This window comes from Schistocerca cancellata, chromosome 5 (genome assembly GCF_023864275.1).
Source record: "Schistocerca cancellata isolate TAMUIC-IGC-003103 chromosome 5, iqSchCanc2.1, whole genome shotgun sequence".
In the NCBI taxonomy this organism is placed as follows: Eukaryota; Metazoa; Arthropoda; class Insecta; order Orthoptera; family Acrididae; genus Schistocerca; species Schistocerca cancellata.
Window position 1 is genome coordinate 636,677,778 of NC_064630.1, and position 19,435 is coordinate 636,697,212.

General features: G+C 42.2%; 1 protein-coding gene across 1 annotated transcript in view; it reads right to left on the reverse strand.

The window, feature by feature from the left end:
* The window catches only part of LOC126188129 (glutamate receptor 1-like), a 559,761-nt gene extending 547,624 nt beyond the window's left edge, over positions 1-12,137 (reverse strand). Inside the window, exon 1 of the mRNA XM_049929607.1 lies at positions 11,960-12,137. Within this exon, the coding sequence (XP_049785564.1) occupies positions 11,960-12,047 (88 nt within the window). The 5' untranslated portion in view covers positions 12,048-12,137. The remainder of the gene's footprint in view (positions 1-11,959) is intronic.
* Between the last annotated feature and the right edge of the window lie 7,298 nt (positions 12,138-19,435).

Below are 19,435 nucleotides of genomic sequence, written 5' to 3' on the forward strand. Positions count from 1 at the left end.
GAAGAGCATTCCGGTGAGTGTTTTCCAACAGGATAACGCTCTCAGCTGTTGTAACACAACATGCTCTACAGACTGCTGACATGTTACCTTGTCCCTCTCGATCGCCGTATCTGCCTCCAATCGAGTACGTATGGGATGCCAGTAGACCACAATTCCAAATTCATCCACATCCAGAATTAACCATCCCTGCACTGACACGTGGTATTGCGTTAACTTGTTAAAATATAATGTAACAGAAACCTCGAAGATAGAACAGAGCCACTGAAATTAAAACACTGAAAATGTATTTGCTGCTCTCCAAAATATCGACTTGGCGCACTGGAGGTGCTCTTGTTGTGTACAGAATGGCACCCCATAACATCAGCCAGTTACTGGGCCGGTATGACGATAACGAATGCAATCTGACACCACAACGGATACGTCCTTTATGGTGTTGAGCACAGAACAGGGAAGGGACTAAGAAGATGAGGTGATGTCCAGTGTTGTAATAGGCCACACTAATGCCGGCGTGCCACTCTCTCCTGTCACGACAAGTAAAGGGGCAGAAATGATCACAGTGCTGGCTATCTGTGGTGCTTATAATCCATGTCGATATATGTCTCGCTGTGTGATAGCCTGTTATCCGACTCAACGTACGTGACGTGACTGTGCAATCCTGAAAGACCGAGTGGACATGATTTCCTTAAATCGTTTAAGGGAAATTCAGGGTTAGTTCCTTCGATAGCCCACTACCGAGTTCCTTACACGTCCTTCCCTAATGCGAACCTGTGCTCCGTCTCTAACTACCTTCCTCCCTTCCTTCCGAGTGAGCAATTAGTCTATCCACTCGAGCGCTAGTAACATGGATCATTTTTTATCAAGCGCATGGTTGAATAAGGTCCCACTGAGACCATTGATTCCATATTAACGTGACCAACAGGAGTAGCAACATCGCGGAGAAATATAAGGCGCTCTCGAAAAGCCTTCATTTGGTCTGTGTCGAATTCTGACACATGTCTTTACACGACGCATAACGTGATCTTGTAGCAAACAAACAAGATGCAAATACAATTTCTGATTGAGAACAACACTTGCCTTCTTTATATAGAAAGTAGGTGACATTTGTGCTTCCTCTGTTCGCGGTTGAGTTAAATCAGCATTTTTTTCTGTAGCTAAGTATACAGGATGTTTCAAAAATACTTTTATAACCTTTGGGGATAGGTTTCTTACACCAAAACAAGAAAAAACTTGGTATAAACGTATGTCCTAAGATCCCTCATTTCCGAGTTATTAATTGCAGCTTACACTTACGTGATTGGAGTTACTCAAGGCTGCCAGTCGCAATAGATGGTCGAAATCGTCTTCTCTTGATTGCAAGTACGCAGGCGCTGGTCGAATCATGGACTGTCGCACCCCTCCAAGTACTCTGATTCTTTAAAACGGTTTCGCAGGCGTCCATGACACGACAGTGAAGAGCTCCTGCATCCGGATGGTCTGCTACGTTGACCAACTGATCAATGTCTCTACTTATCCATCTGTCGTGGTACAAATGAGCCAGTGTATCTCGAACACTGTGCGGGAGCTCCAGCATGCGAAAACCACACGTTTCTTCTTTCTTTGAAGGGGCACATATTCTGTTAGGTCTTCGAGGTCCTTCTGAATAAAGTCCCTGTATAATGCACCTGTAGAGTCGTGCTGGGAGAACATATGACCTACCAGACGGTCGCCTACAATTGCAGCCCACACATTGACCTTAAAGTGATTCTGACGTCTAGGTGTTAGTTGTGGAAGTTTCCAAACGTTGCCTCGTCTCTAAACAAAACTGAAGAGACAAACGAAGTACGTGCGGTTGGTGCAACAAATCAACGTCAAAACTACCGTGGTGGGTGATCGGTACGCATAAGGCGCTGCACACACGTAACATGTTGCGGTTCATGAATTGCCCGTGGAGTTTCCTCCACGCTGAACTTCGAGATGAGTACATGCCAATACTACTTGTCTTTGGCTATTACCTGGCTATCCTTTGACAGCCCGCAGAACTTGCTCTTCCTGGTCGGATGTACAAACAACACTGGTCTTCCTCGGTCAACAATCTGTGTTGCTACGGATCCCCTCCCGGCAACGCGACGATACACAGCACCACAGATTAGATGACTCGGGTGTCTTCAGTGTGGAAACGCCATTTGATACAGTCGTGCATCTCCTTGCCCTTTACCATTCTCACGGCCATACACAAAAATCATATGTCGTTGCTCACGAAATGTATAGGGTTATTACAAATGATTGAAGCGATTTCACAGCTCTACAATAACTTTATTATTTGATAGATTTTCACAATACTTTGACACACATACAAACACTCAACAAGTTTTTTTAGGCATTCACAAATGTTCGATATATGCCCCTTTAGTAATTCGGCAGACATCAAGCCGATAATCAAGTTCCTCCCACACTCGGCGCAGCATGTCCCCATCGATGAGTTCGAAAGCATCGTTGATGCGAGCTCGCAGTTCTGGCACGTTTCTTGGTAGAGGAGGTTTAAACACTGAATCTTTCACATAACCCCACAGAAAGAAATCGCATGGGGTTAAGTCGGGAGAGCGTGGAGGCCATGACATGAATTGCTGATCATGATCTCCACCACGACCGATACATCGGTTTTCCAATCTCCTGTTTAAGAAATTCCAAACATCATGATGGAAGTGCGGTGGATCACCATCCTGTTGAAAGATGATGTCGGCGCTGTCGGTCTCCAGTTGTGGCATGAGCCAATTTTCCGCGGGCTACGCGTGAAACTTGCCCGCACGCGTTCAACCGTTTCTTCGCTCACTGCAGGCCGACCCGTTGATTTCCCCTTAGAGAGGCATCCAGAAGTTTTAAACTGCGCATACCATCGCCGAATGGAGTTAGCAGTTGGTGGATCTTTGATGAACTTCGTCCTGAAGTGTCGTTGCACTGTTATGACTGACTGATGTGAGTGCATTTCAAGCACGACATACGCTTTCTCGGCTCCTGTCGCCATTTTGTCTCACTGCGCTCTCGAGCAGAAACCTGAAGTGCGGCTTCAGCCGAACAAAACTTTATGAGTTTTTCTACGTATCTGTAGTGTGCCGTGACCATATGTCAATGAATGGAGCTACGGTGAATTTATGAAATCGCTTCAATCATTTGTTATAGCCCTGTATATCCTGCCATGTTTGAACGGAGAACTTCCAGTTAACTCACTGCCTGTAGAACATTTACATACGGAACACGTTGAAGACAGGCGAATGAATGTCTCCCTAGCAACATAACTCCATCTAGGATACAATGAGTCAAACGTGCGCGTAGATGAGTTGCACATGGAAAGCAGTTCAACGTCAACTTTCATTAATAATTCGTAGACGAAGTGTTTTCGTACACAGGAATTGTTTTACCGTACGGAATCTGAGCCCAAAGTTTGCAAGAGTATTCATGAAACATTCTGTATAGTACACTTCCAGCCTAACTGAAGATAGTTGCATACTGCCTTCATGATGTTGCAATTTCAAGCAGTTCACGCTACGGCTGTGTGTACTGTCCGCTACGTCGCCTAGTACAAAGTTTGACATTTAGAAACGGAACTAATGAACGCTCTTCCAGGTAGCGCAGAAATAACACCGCCGATAATGGTATAATTTTTTAATCTGGTTATAGTGAAATGCCAGTCCTTATTAACAACAGACTCCAGCGTCACGACACGTGGGCGTGGCAGCCTGCCCGCGAATAACCATAATGACCGCGGACGCACGTGCGTGCGGCCACGCAACACGCAGCACTTCCGAAATTCGCGCTGGGCTGTGGCGAGATTGCACCCGCAACGCATTTACATCGAGCGCGGAGGACCTGTGCTCTGGTGAGGCGACCGAGGAATAAAATGAGAGAGAGAGAGAGAGAGAGAGGGAGATCGGTGCTTCACCTCTCCCATTTGCCTTGACTCGGCCAATCAGCGAAGCCCTTTGGGCGACCCCGCTGCTAGCTTCGCCTCGGCCCGACTGTCGCAAATAAAATTACTCGCCCCCTGACACAGGCTGCGCCGCTCCGCCCCGACGAAAGAGCCGCCGGCCGCGTCTTTAGCCGCAGCTCTGCTCCCGCCGGCTCGTCACAGTCAACTCCCCCTCGCGCCTTTGTGGCGACCGACAAGGCAGTTCCTCCACCCTTAATAGAGACACGAAAACGGATGACCTCGAAGGGGGGGGGGGGGAACACGCTGGCCCTACATGACTTGTTTTCGTTACACGAAACGAGGAATTATCAAATCCACTCCCGTCTACTACAACAGATCATGCCTGTAAAATTGACTTTGACGGGGTATGGAAAATAAGACCAAATTACGTTAGCAGAATTCGTAAGTATTCCATTCAAACTTCGAGTTCACAAACAGTAAGGGTGCTTGAAATTGCAACGATCAGATATATATACCTGTTATATACTGTACATAAAGAAGGGTGTATGTTCAAATAACTTACGGGTTTGCTGCCGGGTGACGTCGTCGAACACCGCCGATATTTCGACAGGAGCGCACCCTGCCATTCTCAAGGCACAAATGCAAGGAAGAAAAAATGTGCAAGCAAATTTAATACCTCGGTTCACAGATGAGAAACAAGGAAGACACCACACGCAGAACAAGTGTCAACACAACCAAAGGTAACCAACATCAGAAATATCGATAGTTACTATTAATCAACAGATGAGGTAGCACTAATTCTGCCCCTCTGTTTTTTTGATGAGAGACAGAGCCGGATTCCAAGCAGCATTTAAACAAAATCCACCATCTCTGTTAATAAGGTTGCCTGATAGTCTGATTTCAACAGCTTCCTTAATAACACTGTCCCAATAGCTGGACGTGCAAGCCAAAATATCCGTGTTGTTCTATTACACAGGATGACCGGTGTCAAGGCAATGTTCTGCAATAGCGGATTTGTTCGGCTGTTGTAAGCGTGTGTGACGCTTATGTTCAATACACCGGTCTTCCACAGTACTGATTGTCTGACCAATATATAACATGCCACAACTTAAAGGAATACGATAAACCCCAGCCTTACGCAAACCAAGATCACCTTTTACGGACGCCAACAGGGCCTTAATCTTAGAAGATCAGGACTGAAGATGGCGACCAGTTGGATCGCCGAAATATTGAGTCAAGTTGATTTTAGGATCCGGTAGGAAACCCGAAGAGACTTTCAAGAATTCGATACGCTCTTCACTAACATATAAATTGGTTCATGAAGAAGTTGTGTGTATGTAGGTCGCGAGTAAATTATAAAATAAATATTATTCGTGTCATCCAGGCGCAACAATTTTCATTTCACAAGTCAGTGTAGAAAGGAGGGAAAAAATTTGTCAGAACGTTGATCCGAAAGCGAAGTAAGGGAGACGAGTCTCTTTCGAAGATATGGGGAGACCAGGACGACTGGAAAGAAAAACCAATGAGGATGTTGTGATAGAAACCATAAAGGAAGTAACTCTCATGAGTGCTACTAACAAAGAACGAAAGTAGTTCTTGAAACGAAAAGTGAGAAGGATTGAAGCGTCACCGAAAAAAACCGGTTTATTATTTCGCATTTTGTATTAATTCACTCTGGACCAACAGAACAGATCATGTAAGGAGTATCTGACAACGAGCAATGTAGGTTTTGAAGAAGGGAAATAAGCTTAGTTTTTAACGTCATGTTGACATCTGACGGCCGGAGTGGCCGAGCGGTTCTAGGGCTACAGTCCGGACTGCGCGACCGCTACGATCGCAAGTTCGAACCCTACCTCGGGCATGAATGTGTGTGATGTCCTTAGGTTAGTCAGGTATAAGTAGTTCTAAGTTCTAGGGGACTGATGACCTCAGAAATTAAGCCCCATAGTGCAGAGAGCCATTTAAACCATTTTTTTTTGACATCATCGAAAGACTTGGTACTGCATCAATTCGACAAAAATGGAGAGAAGTGTGTGTGTGTGTGTGTGTGTGTGTGTGTGTGTGTGTGTGTGTGTGTGTGAGAGAGAGAGAGAGAGAGAGAGAGAGAGAGAGAGAGAGAGAATGGGCCGCTGAGAACTGGGTGAGATTTCACTTGAAACCAAAAGAGTGGTGGGCAGACAGACTCGTCGAGAGCCTCTCTTCTGCCTCCCTTGTCCAAAAGAACCACCTTAGTGTCCTACGATGCTGGAAACTATTACATTTGAAATTTAATAACTAATGTATGGACAATACTCATTGGCAAGTGATACTGCAGCACCACTCGCAGAAGGCGTAGTAACTTTTTACTGGAATTAGAACATATTATGCAGTAAAATCTGGAGGGTCTTCTTGCCGCAAGAAAGATTTTATCGCATTGACAACCCGCGAAAAAATGTCATACACAGTCCATATTATGCCTGTCTCTTACAATAGGTACCACATTTATTATCTTATCTATGCTTAGTATATTCGTTTCATTTGTTAGGCAGCTTTTTAAGTTCATCAAGTCAATATTCTCCTTTTGATCTATTTTTCATTATTTTTGCCTAAATAACTGATTTGATAATCTTCAACTGTGCGTTACATCCTTCAGGTCTATTTGATTTTACACTTTCAACTGCCGTTACAGGTTTTGTGGTTTCTGTAGACTATTCGTCAGGCATTCTATTTTAGTTATAGTGTTGTTAGAAATTTGAGCGTCTTTTCTCACCTTTCAACGCCAAAAATTTTGTTGTTGTCCAGAACCACATTGAAGGGATTCCTTTTTGTTATGTAGTCGGTTAATTCCTTGTTATCAAGCGCCATCACATCTTTATCAAATTTAATCTGCGTCACTACTTCTGAAACTGTTGTCTTAATATGCCTATGTGCATTTACATGGAACTGAATGTGCTTTCACTTGGAACTGAATTAAAGAGGTAGGAGTGCGTGGTACCCACAATAAAGGCCATGGTATGATGTCCTCAACACGTCGTATCCTGTAGGAAACCAACTTGATCATTTCCTTTAAACTGGCTTCACGTATGTGATAAAACATTTCTACGTATATCATCAGGAGGTTTTTAAAGTTTCTAGTGCTCCACTGATCGTCTGCAGCGTATTTGGCAGCGATAAACTCAAGAATCGCTGTCACTTCAATCAAGTTGTAAGTGTAATAAGTAAGAAAACCAGCGAATTAATATTCCTCTTTCATTCTGAGTACATAGAAAGGTGGGAGACTGATCTGTTCCATACCACAGATTCCAGTACATCTCTGGATTGGATTTCTGCTCAACTCAACTCATTATCTACGTGTTAACGTTTACGTTTGTTAGCGGATTGTGTGGGCATTTTAGAAGACCCATGTGAAGAGCTGTATAGACAGAGCTGCGTTGCGTACAACGGAATTCCTTGTGGCATGGGAACTCATGCTAGAATCATTACATTCCGCGCGATAAATGTACAACTGGCTATTCTGCATTTATGCAGACGAGGTGATTTGGAATCGGCGACCTCCTGACGTTTCCGACTCACTGCCGCAGTTATCTTCATGCAGAAGTCTTCGATAAATAGGTACATGCCTGGGAGCTTGTGCCCACTCACCTCCCTAGGGAATTTCAGCCGACAATCGACTACTCGACTTTTAGTAAATGATTTTCGTTACTTGAATGGCTACACGTTTCCTCAGTCACAAAATAACAGCGCATTAGTTCGTTACATATCGCGTGCTTGTGCATCAGTATGCAATTATCCCCAACATTCTGAGAATTTGTGTAACAATGGTAGATAGGGTGCTACTAGGACAGTACGTTATCCAAGCCATCTGCATAGAATAAAAGTTAAGGATTCTTAATGCCCCGAAAAAGCTTTCCAAATAGCTGGCCTGAAGAATGTAATTGTGGCACAAAAACCTTGCAGGAAAGAGCAGGAAGATTTACAAAAGGAAAACAAGAAATAAAAGTTGCACTCTGACTTTAGTATATATTCTCTTGCTTGAAAACAGTTACACAATTTACAAAACGTTAGTATTCTCTTTGCTTCAAGCCAACATATTTTTCTTCTTTTGCTAGTGCCTGTGTCCCGCATGTTCTGCAGGGTCGGCATGGTTGAGTCAGGTTTGGCATGGGTAATTTTAAGGGGTGGTCGTATGCTCTTCCTGCCGCCACCCCATACCCCCTAGGACAGAACTAGTGGACCCCACCTGTCTGCGTCTATTAAAACCATGAAAGATTGCAAACGTGTTGCAAATGTCTGCGAGGCGTGTAACTGAGGCGGGACGTGGGGTCCAGCCCGGTATTTACCTAGTGGGATCTGGAAAACCGCGTAAAAACCGCATCCAGGCTGGCCGGCACACCAGCTCTTCTCGATAATTTGCCGGGCGGATTCCACTCAGGTCCGGCGCACCTACCGAAGTACAAGAAGCAGCGCATTAGCGCTCTCGGCTAACCTGGTGGGTCAGGTCAACATATTTTTCATAAATTAATAAATACTCCCGACCTACTCAAACAAAAAAAAAAGTGTAAACGAACTCTATTGTTTGTTGTTGGTAGAGTAGAACTATTAGTAAATATGCAGTGCTGAACCACTGTTACATTTTATACTTCTATTATCAGTAGTTAAATATGCTAGTTCTATAGTTGGATTAACTGAGGCCAAGAAATATGGGATACGTTTTAATTACACGAAGAGGTATTGTAATTAAAGAGGTGAAAATCTGTCCTCAATTGTTAATTGGTGAAACAATGAAGACACTATCAGGTAAATAATATTTGATTTGTCTAATGGTTATCGATAAGCTGTACATTGAGTACATAATTCCTGTAATATAAAATGTAAGTTCATCCAGAAACTGGCATGCTATAGGCATATGTAATTCTTATTTATTTATGTACCATGTAACCAGTTAATTGAAAGTTACATCCGTGTGGAGCGGTTCGTGTTGCAGTGAGTGGAGCTCACTTAACTTAATAGAAAAGTAGAAATATATTTTTAACACACGACTACTTAAACCGAGCGAGGCTACGCAGTGGTCAGCGCACGCGATTCGAAACCCCGTCTGACCATTGACATTTAGGTTACAGTGAATTTCTAAATCCCTTAATGCAAATTTCGGGATGGTTCATTCTGCATTCGTCCCTCTTCCGGGCCGTCGTCTAATGCCGACGTCTTTGACGAGACGTTAAACACTAGTCTTCTTTCTACGAATGCTCAATAGTCATATGTAGGAAAATATTACGTGCGAATGAAGAATTCAGCTCCACTTGATTGTGTGGGGAAGCTAATGATGTGAAGAGGAGTCACGCTTTCTTCAGTGACCGAGTATTTTTTTATATTATCTACGGTTTACCTAAATCATTCCAAACTAATGACTGGGTGATCCTCACTAATTTGGCCCAGCGACGTGTTTTCTTTGGTTGTTCTTATCCAGATTTCTGAAATCAAGTAACGTATGACAGTCATTTAATATTATTCATGTAATTTTAATTTTAATTTTGGTATTTTATAATCTACTTCTTTTTACTTTAAATGTCTGTATATGCAATGGCGTCCATTGGGTCATGTTTTTTTGGCGTACTAATACTGGTAAAACTAAATTAAGTTTGTGAAAGGCATCACAGATAGTATATTCAGAACCGGTTCATATGTAGAAAAGAACGGTTCAAACACTGAAATGGAAGTTTCGGTAAGTAAAGGCGCGAGAACATCATTGTACAACAACTTCTCAGAGCATTTGCAAATAACGTTATTATGATGCAACTTGAGTTTCGAAAAACAGAACTGTATTTGAACAAACAGCTTGCCAGAACCCCATTAGAAGAAGAATATTTTTATATGATGTTTGTTGCCATTTCCCGTGGGGCACTGAGCCAGAAAAACAGAGTTTCTTCATGTAAACATTAAATAAAGTGATGTTTCTTTGGAGCCCCAGCATTTTTAAATTATTCTTTCAATTTTCATAGAAGTCAGGAGTAATAAATTAAGATGGTGGCACGATACAACATTCCCACGGCAACAGATGCCAGCTTTTGTGTTTCCACCACGAGTAGTGCGTGTGCATCGTCAAAAGCAACAGAATAGTTACTGAACCAGAATATCTGTCCCATCAATTTAGATCGGCGTTGGAACCTTTGTACAGGAAGCTACGCTGTATAAAATGCTACTGGTGACTGTATGACACTTCTGTTAGAGAATATCTCTGATGACCTAGACGACGACGTCATAAACAGTTATCGTTGTGGCTTCCATCTTTTGATAAAAGACATTGATCCAAGCTAGCTTGACGAAATCGAGGGCGTTGTTTTGTAATAAACATGAATGAAATTCACTCATTTGACTCCGCTCAGAAAAGTTACGATGATTACGTACGAAAAATCAAACAAATGACAGGAGTTGCTGTAACACGCAGTGCGTGGTTACCAGAGAACTCCTTGAAGATCATAAGAGAGCAGTAGCTTGCTGTAGGTTCGTCTCATCGCCTCGAAATGCCCCAAAAGACTCTCCACTAGCATCTGCGGCAGAACAAATACGGCAGGAAGGCTGACGTGATCACAACCTCAAGAGTATTACCGAGATCGGATTTCCCTGCTCGTGAAAGCAGCATACTGTGCGTTTTCGATCAGTGTCACTTTGTTTTATGAAACGAATCGCTCTCCGTTGCCAGAAACACAGTAAGGTGTACTGACAATTTTTCACGATATTCATTGCGCGTGCAGCTTGCAGACACATGATCTTCAAGACGATAAGTAAATAATTGGACATCGGTAAGGAATGAGGCAGGACTGCAGTGTATCCCCCACGTATAGTGAGCACACGGCATGGGAAACCAGGGACAAATTAGGAGAAAGAATCAAAGTTTATAGAGAAAGAATAAAAATTTAAGGTTTAAAGCAGAAACTGTAATTCATTCAAAGAGGGCAAATAATGTAATGTACCCGTTCAACACGATGGACAGTGTCTTGCAACGAGGTTTTAAGATGAGTATCAAAAGAATTACTTTGGCGATGCTGAAAAAAGTCATTAGGAGGTGAAACAGTACAATCAGTACGCGAATCTTGCTATTCTACACTGAAGCAGCGTTTCCTGGAGGTATACGAAGTGTATCCTGATGGGGAGTGAGGCATGTGAAATAAACAGAAAAGAAGTTAATATATGGTTTGTAAAGCAAAAAGAACATAAAATTCAGTCTGGTGACAGAAAAAAAATGTTTCACATACAAAGATATTTGTTAATACCGAATATAAATTTTAATATTAGGAAGCATTTTCTGATATTTGAAGTGCAGTCTCGTATGAGAGCGAAATATGGATGATGGATGGGAAAGAGACTAGGAGAAGGTTTGGAAACGTGGTATTACGAAGTAATGCTTGACATTAAATTTTCAGATCGAGTAATTGATGAAGAGGAGAATATCGGAGAAAGAGCGCTGTGTACAGCTTGACTAAAAGAAGAGATAGGTTGCTAGCATACGTTATGAAGCATCACGTAATAGCTGCTTTCGTAATGGGTAGTCAGGAGGGGCGGGGGTTTGGGGGGAGGGGGGCAGTGTGAGTGTTACAGCTGCTTTTTGAAGACAAAATCTTGAGTACAAAATGCAGGTTAAAGTGAATAAGAATTGCAGTAGTTATGGGGATATGAAGGAAACTACGTCATACCGGCTTCGGGTTGAAAACCGCAACAACAACAATAACAACAACATCCACTCATTTCCCCAACGTTTCACATTACAGGCGGCTATTTGCTGCTTGCAAGTAGTCCGAAAACTAGTCCCAAGACAGTGACATGACAGTCCATTTGGAAAATGATTGTTATTTACCAAAGTCTTTCCCATCTTTACGCGAAGGAATTGGCGTTATCTCTGATTAACAATCATTCTGGAAGAAACGGTCTGTAATTTAGTACAAAATTTTGTGAAATGCCACACCGAGCAGCGAAATGTAACATGTGCAGAAAAGTGTTATAATTAAAGCCCAGCCGCACTCAAGTAAGCCGTTAACCGCCGCAGCGTTACGTCCCGAGAGCAAGCGCAGACATACTCACCGATTGGGATCTTCTCGGCAGGCGTGTGCTCCGAGAGGACGAGCAGGCAGAGCAGCGCGGGCGCGTGGCGGGCGCCGAGGAACGCCATGGCTGGCGCCGCGACGTGCTGGCGTCGGCGTCGGCGTCGGTGTGCCGCCCCGGCGGCGACTCGCTCAGCGGACACTCGCGCGGCTAGCCACTGCCTGACGTCATCCGCGGCCGCACAGCGGGATCTGCGCGCCCCTCGTCCCAGCAGCCGCGGCGGCCGCTGGACCGGCCGCCGACCACTTCCGAGAACATCCGAGCGCTTCCGACATACCCCCGTAGCGCCGCTGCCGATAGAGGGCGATTTGACGAGTAAAGGGGGATGCCTCGTTGCTGCCGGTGGCTAACTGCCGAAGAGACTTTCCACTTTCGACCCGAACGCGGTAGAAAATGGGTTGAGAAATTTTTTGTTCCATCATCCACAGCTGCCTGAATAACAACTAAATGAATTAATTCATAATTGTTTCTGCATTAATAATCAAAACCACGATCAGCTGTTTCACACCTTCGTAGTCGCCATGAGCACTGTGCCGTACCAAACGTGGAAAGGAGTTGAAAGGAGTGCACGAACTGAAGCTCAATGAATTTCTACTTCACTTACCTTGTGGTAACTATAAGGGAAGATAAAAAAGCTTCTGTTTGCGGACGATCCTGAACAGAGTTTATACAGTGTACCGCGGCGTCGATGCGGCTATACAGGGTGTCTCAAACTGTTGGGGTCAAAGTGAAACGGTGGAGAGCAGGTCTATGACCGGTTGAACTGAGATAGGGGACGAATGGTAAGAAATGTTATTTATTGTTTTATGGACATAAACAGCGTACATAGCATATCAACAACGTAGCTCATAGTAACTTGTTCAAATGTGTGTGAAACCTTAAGGGACTTAACTGCTAAGGTCATCAGTCCCTAAGCTTACACATTACTTAACCTAAATTATCCTAAGGACAAACTCACACACCCATGCCAGAGGGAGGCTCGAACCTCCGCCGGGACGCTCATAGTAACTGTTCAAAGCGACGACCGTCAGTGCTTGCATGGGTACGTCGCAGCCATGTCTGCGGTTAGGACAGTTCCATCCACATCAGTGGCTACTAGCATCGATTCTCTGTCAGCATTTCGAAGATCACCCAGTTCCCTCCCCATTTGACTGGTACACGTTAAATGGTGTTCCTGCCGGATGTGCTGTCACAGTTCTTGAAGATTGTTCTCCTAGTCATCCACGAAAGGATGTGGTTTCAACACGACGATGTACCAGCCACTTCCATGTTAATGCCCGCGAGCGTTTCTCCTTATGTAGGTCGGTGTCAAAAAAATATTTTCGCATTCAGAGGAAGAAGTTGGTGATTGGAATTTCGTGAGAAGATTCCGTCGCAACGTAAAACGACTTTCTTTTAATGATGTCCAGCCCAAATCCTGTATCATTTCTGTGACACTGTTTGTAGTTGAAAATAAATAAGCTTGCATGTTATATATTTCAAGACTTATTGTGTTTGTATAAAATTATACATCACGAATGGTACGTGAAAAATTTTTCGTTACTTTTTATCGGGTAGAAAGATTAGACGTCGTTAACATAGTATACCTGAATCCTCTGCATATATAAAATAAGCATGAATCTCGAGGTAAATTGGATAATTATTTTAAAAATGTCTACCTGTAAGTGCTTCAAGTGGCTTCGAGCAGATTTAGTAATGGTTCGCAAATAACAATCATGAATTTAACACTGTTGCTCTTCTAAAAGGGTCGTATAATAAGAGTATAAAAGTGTTCTCTATTTTAACTCTGAATGGTTTTCTGTAATGATTTATAAAAAGTGTTTGTATGTGATATTGGTTTAGTATTTCATAGATTTACTACTTCATTTATAGTATGATTTCATTTCTTATAACTTGCAGAATCATTAACATTAAACATTGAACTCGACGTCGAAAAGTAATAACATAGCCTGTAAAAACATGTTTTATCTTTACATATGATTCTACTGCTACTCATTACAACATGGTAAGTTTCTACTTTATTACACATATTGAAAAATTCCTAATAGGTATTCCTAAACGTTAGCAGAAGCCTTCTACTGAATTTAAATTAATTTAAAACTTTATTTTCTAACGTAAATCACCTTATCTGACCACTTAATGAAATTATCTCTACACTTTCATAAAGCAATATAACTGCTTTGCTGGACTTGAAACTTTATTGCCTATGGGCATGTTACAAGTGATAAAATCATTTAGAGAATCTTCATTAGTAGTTAACAGTCCCTACCATTTATAAACTTAATCATAGAAACAGTAAACGAAGTATTGACTATAACGTTTAATCCTCACTCTATCTACATAATACCTTTCCACGAGTGTATTATCCGCAGTGACAATATTTTATGTTTCTGTTTAGGAACAGCGGTTTTCGCAGTTTTAGGTTTTAATTTGCTGCTTTCGACCATCTACTACAAATTACAAGTTTTTAATTGTACGATACAAGCTTTTTAAACGACACGTTACAAAAAATGTTCTTAAATTACCTACTAAATGACGTCTCCTATGCAGGAAAAGTCTACTACTGAAATTATATTTCTCTAAATTTCACACTTTTTGAACAACATGACTCAAATTGTCATGCAGAATTCGTTTTATTAACTCAATTTACTGACCTGTTAATTCGTATACGTCATGAACCTAAGACAATTTTATGATTTTAGATCACATGCACGAATACAAAGTAAATGAAGTACTGTAGAGGAACGGTAGAGATCATAGAAGTAGGTCGTAGAAGAAGAAATGTGATATTATTGGCTGGAAGCACGTTAGGCAACATGGTGGGATTAGTGTTTCAATTATTGCTAAAAAACTGATTATCGTGCAGTTACTCGTTTGAGGATTGTCTAAAGGTCGACACGAAAAGAAAACACAGCATATGCCACTCCTTTACTTCTTTGTATTACGTTGGTCTATTACATTTATTAATCCAGTAGAGAAAGATGGTCAACATTAATCGTAATGTCATCTATCTTTTTTATTGCATTGCAGATCTAGATTCCAACTGACAGTGCAGCTCTCATCAGTGTGCTATTAGTATTCATGTAGACTGAACAGCGACATAATCCAATCTAACTCAGACATGTACAAGCATTAGTTTGACTAATTAATTGATCTTAATCGTAGGTGTGTGTGTGTGTGTGTGTGTGTGTGTGTGAGAGAGAGAGAGAGAGAGAGAGAGAGAGAGAGAGAGAGAGAGAGAGAGAGAGAGGGGGGGGGGGGGGGAGATACGTACATAGCTGTGAGGTGGTTGTATTAATGTGTGTGTTCTGATAGTATAATTATCCTCTGAGATCGCTGACTTAAGAGACAATACTGCTGAATGCAAGAGGCACTTGGGTGTATTCGTGAGCTATTTAATATGTCATTCAATTACAAAATCTGTTGCCCATATACTTCTAGTGCATCTTGCACTCTGAGACTCCTCTTCTGTCTGTGGCAGATAATATCCAGGAACCTTAAAGTTTTCCTTTGAATGCTGTTAGAGCTCCGGTATGCATTCACCTCCAATAAATGTCTGAAAACCGTTCGTATATAACTGTCAAAGTTTTGCTAGCTTGAATTAAAATAAGCATAATCCTAAAATCTGATAGGTCTGTTGACGAATGCTGCAGGCACCAGCTTATATATTCATATGCAATTAGTGAGCAAATAATTCTTTTAGGATTGTATTTCAAGTTCATGTAATGGTATTCTATGACAATCGCTTTTAAATTAACAGAATCCCCACATTTCTCTTCTTTTGCCTGATCAATTTCTACGTTTCACATCCGTCCCAGCAATTCTGAAACCGCGACGCTCCATTATTTATTGTGCAAGTGTCTGTATGTCAATATTGCCATCACAGATTTTTGGTGATCCCGTACTAAATAATTGTATTTAAATGCTTGAAGTTACTTAATGCTGAAATTGTACGATAGCTCGAAAAATAAACAAAAAGCGACAGATGCAGGCGGTGTGTATTCATTCGAAATTCTGTACGCTTGTTGAAAGAAAATCATCCAATAAACCATTTTTACTTTTCTGTCATTTAATTATGCTTCTGAAGAGCAACACAAGTCTCTTGTTATCGCTGACATGAATGTCTTCCGGTTTTATACTACGGTATGTCCAACCAGTTTGTGTTGTCTGTAGTAATAGCTATTACACTGTGCTAGAGAGATGATTGCCTTGAGTACTGCCCTAAAACTTCCGCTGTGTTATTAACACCACTGGAAAGGGCTCCAACAAACAAGTTAGTTCAACAAAATGCTTCTCTATTTGTGTAACTTGCTATAGACATCCTCACGTCACATACAGTGCATACAACTACGTTATCCCACTCCAGTCCCATCATGCAGAGACAGTGGACGTCGGGCTGCTTTCTGTCAAAATGACATGACCGGTTTTCTTCCCTGTTCGTCTGAAGTTCAAGATATCCCAAGCGTCTGATTTACTTTCCGCTAGTGTTAGGTACTAACCTTCCTTTGTCCCACTATTTGATATAATGTTATAAATCCTTCACATATTCTACATTTTCTGTCTCTTAAATTTAACTATAGATTAACGTACTTCTTGTCTAATATTTAAACTTTCGTTCTTTTAGCCGACTCTTCACACCAAAAATTGAAGGTCATTATCGATTCACGTAACAAACGCGAAATAACTACGAAAATAATGAAAGATTAACATAGTATAAACTAATTAGTGCACTCTATATTCCAGTTAGACTGCCACGAATTGCCGGTTTTCCGCTTAGTCACTCAGGGATTACGTAGAACTATTACGCAGAACGCACGCAGTAGAGGTAAACTAGCTGAAACTCCGGACACGAAACATTTTTTCGTATACTATAGACATCCGTACACCAAAAAATAGTTGTGTAGAGTAATGAAATTTCGGGAATACATTTGTCTAAGTAACATATTTAAATGTTTAACATTGCATGATAACAGCTTAACGTATGTGCGAGATAAGTCATTCATCATCATCATCATCATCATCATCATTTAAGACTGATTATGCCTTTCAGCGTTCAGTCTGGAGCATAGTCCCCCTTATAAAATTCCTCCATTCAGTGCTAACATTGGTGCCTCTTCTGATGTTAAGTCTATTACTTCAAAACCATTCTTAACCGAATCCAGGTACCTTCTCCTTGGTCTACCCCGACTCCTCCTACCCTCTACTGCTGAACCCATGAGTCTCTTCGGTAACCTTGCTTCTCCCATGCGTGTAACAAGACCCCACCATCTTAGCCTGTTCGCCCTGACTGCTACATCTATAGAGTTCATTCCCAGTTTTTCTTTGATTTCCTCATTGTGGACACCCTCCTTGCATTGTTCCCATCTACTAGTACCTGCAATCATCCTAGCTACTTTCATATCCGTAACCTCAACCTTAAGGTAACCTGAATCCACCCAGCTTTCACTCCCATACAACAAAGTTAGTCGAAAGATTGAACGTTGCACAGATAACTTAGTCTTGGTACTGACTTCCTTCTTGCAGAGGAAAGTAGATCGTAGCTGAGCGCTCACTGCATTAGCTTTGCTACACCTCGCTTCCAGTTCTTTCACTATGTTGCCATCCTGTGAGAGTATGCATCCTAAGTACTTGAAACTGTCCACCTGTTCTAACTTTGTTCCTCCTATTTGGCACTCAATCCGTTTATATCTCTTTCCCACTGACATACTTTCGTTATGGAGATGCTAATCTTCATACCATAGTCCTTACATTTCTGATATAGCTCTGAAATATTACTTTGCAAACTTTCAATCGAATCTGCCATCACAACTAAGTCATTCGCATATGCGAGACTGCTTATTTTGTGTTCACATATCTTAATCTCACCCAGCCAGTGTATTGTTTTCAACATACGATCCATAAATAATATGACCAACAGTGGAGACAGTTTGCAGCCTTGTCTTACCCTGAAACTACTCTGAACCATGAACTCAAATAAGCCATTGCAAATGTGAAATGATTGTACATTAATAACCGGTGTAATCGCCAGAATGTTGAATCCAAACATGGAAACGTACATGCATTGTGTTGTACATGTTCCGGATGTCAGTTTGTGGAATGGCGTTCCACATCTGTTGCACTTGATCAGTCAATACAGGGACGGTTAACGGTATTTGTGGGCGACACTGGAGTTGTCGTTCGATCATGTCCCGTACCTGCTCAACTGGAGACAGATCTGGTGATCTAGCGGGCCAAGGCAACATGTGGATACTCAGCAAAGCATGTTGTGTTAAAACAGCGGAATGTGAGATACCGTTATGCTATTGGAAAACAACCCCTGGAAAGCCGTTCATGCCTAAGATACACAAGTCCATCGCTGGCACCGAAGCAGAACCATATTTTATCAGAAAACACAACTCTTGCCACCCAATGAGCTCTCACCTGATATCACAGATGTTGGAATGGCTGTGATTTGGGGTCAGTGGAATGCACGCCACAGGGCATCAGGCTCGGAGCTGTCCTGGAATTAACCGATTTTTAACAGTGCGTTGTCTCACTGTGGTGCCAACTGCTGCTCAAATTGCTGTTGTAGATGCATTACAACGCCCCAGAGCCATACGCAAATGCGGTAGTCTTCACTCCCAGTATTGCCAATTGACCGAAAGGACCCGGGTCTTCTGCCAACCCTACATTCTTGTGACCACCACTGCCAGCATACATGTACACTGGCAACGTTTCTGCCAACTCTTTCTGCAGTATCGTAGAAGGAACTTCTGGCTTTCGCAGCCCTATTATGAGACCTCGTTCAAACCCAGTGAGGTGTTGATAATGGCGTCTTTGTCGCCTCAAAGACAACCTTGACTAACATTAACTAATGCTTACGACCGTGGCAGCGTCTATTTAAACCAAACTAGCGCCACACTTACGCGACGGATGCGAAATTTCAGATCTGGAAAAACGTCTAGCAAACTTACGTTTGTCGCTCAACTCGTTCTTGGTGTTGCGATTTTTTTTCTGTCAGTGTATACACACAACAACAGGCGTGAGCGCGCATGCAGACAAGCGCACATACGATCGCACCAGGAACTGAGCTGACATGTGTCTGGATTGTTTAACGCGAAATCTTTCAAGGTTAGTCCAAAAATTTACTTTCCTCACCTGATGTACATTAATGTATTGATTTGGAGTGTTTTGTAAAGTTCTATAGATCTTTTTCAGGTGATAAGAGCGTCGTTGTTACGAATTAATTTTACAGTATGACTCTCGGACGCAGTTGCCCCTTCCTTCTCGTTAGGTGTAAGACCAAATATTGACTGAATGATAGTCTAAAAGGGGATACAGTTAGTAAATAAACCTCAAAGATGGGAGCCGGAAATAATATCCTCAGGGTCACTGGTAGCGCGTGAGACTTTTGACCACAACCCTGAGAGCGACGTTGCAGGCAAAGCAGCTGCTAACACGGAGAGAACAGATCAT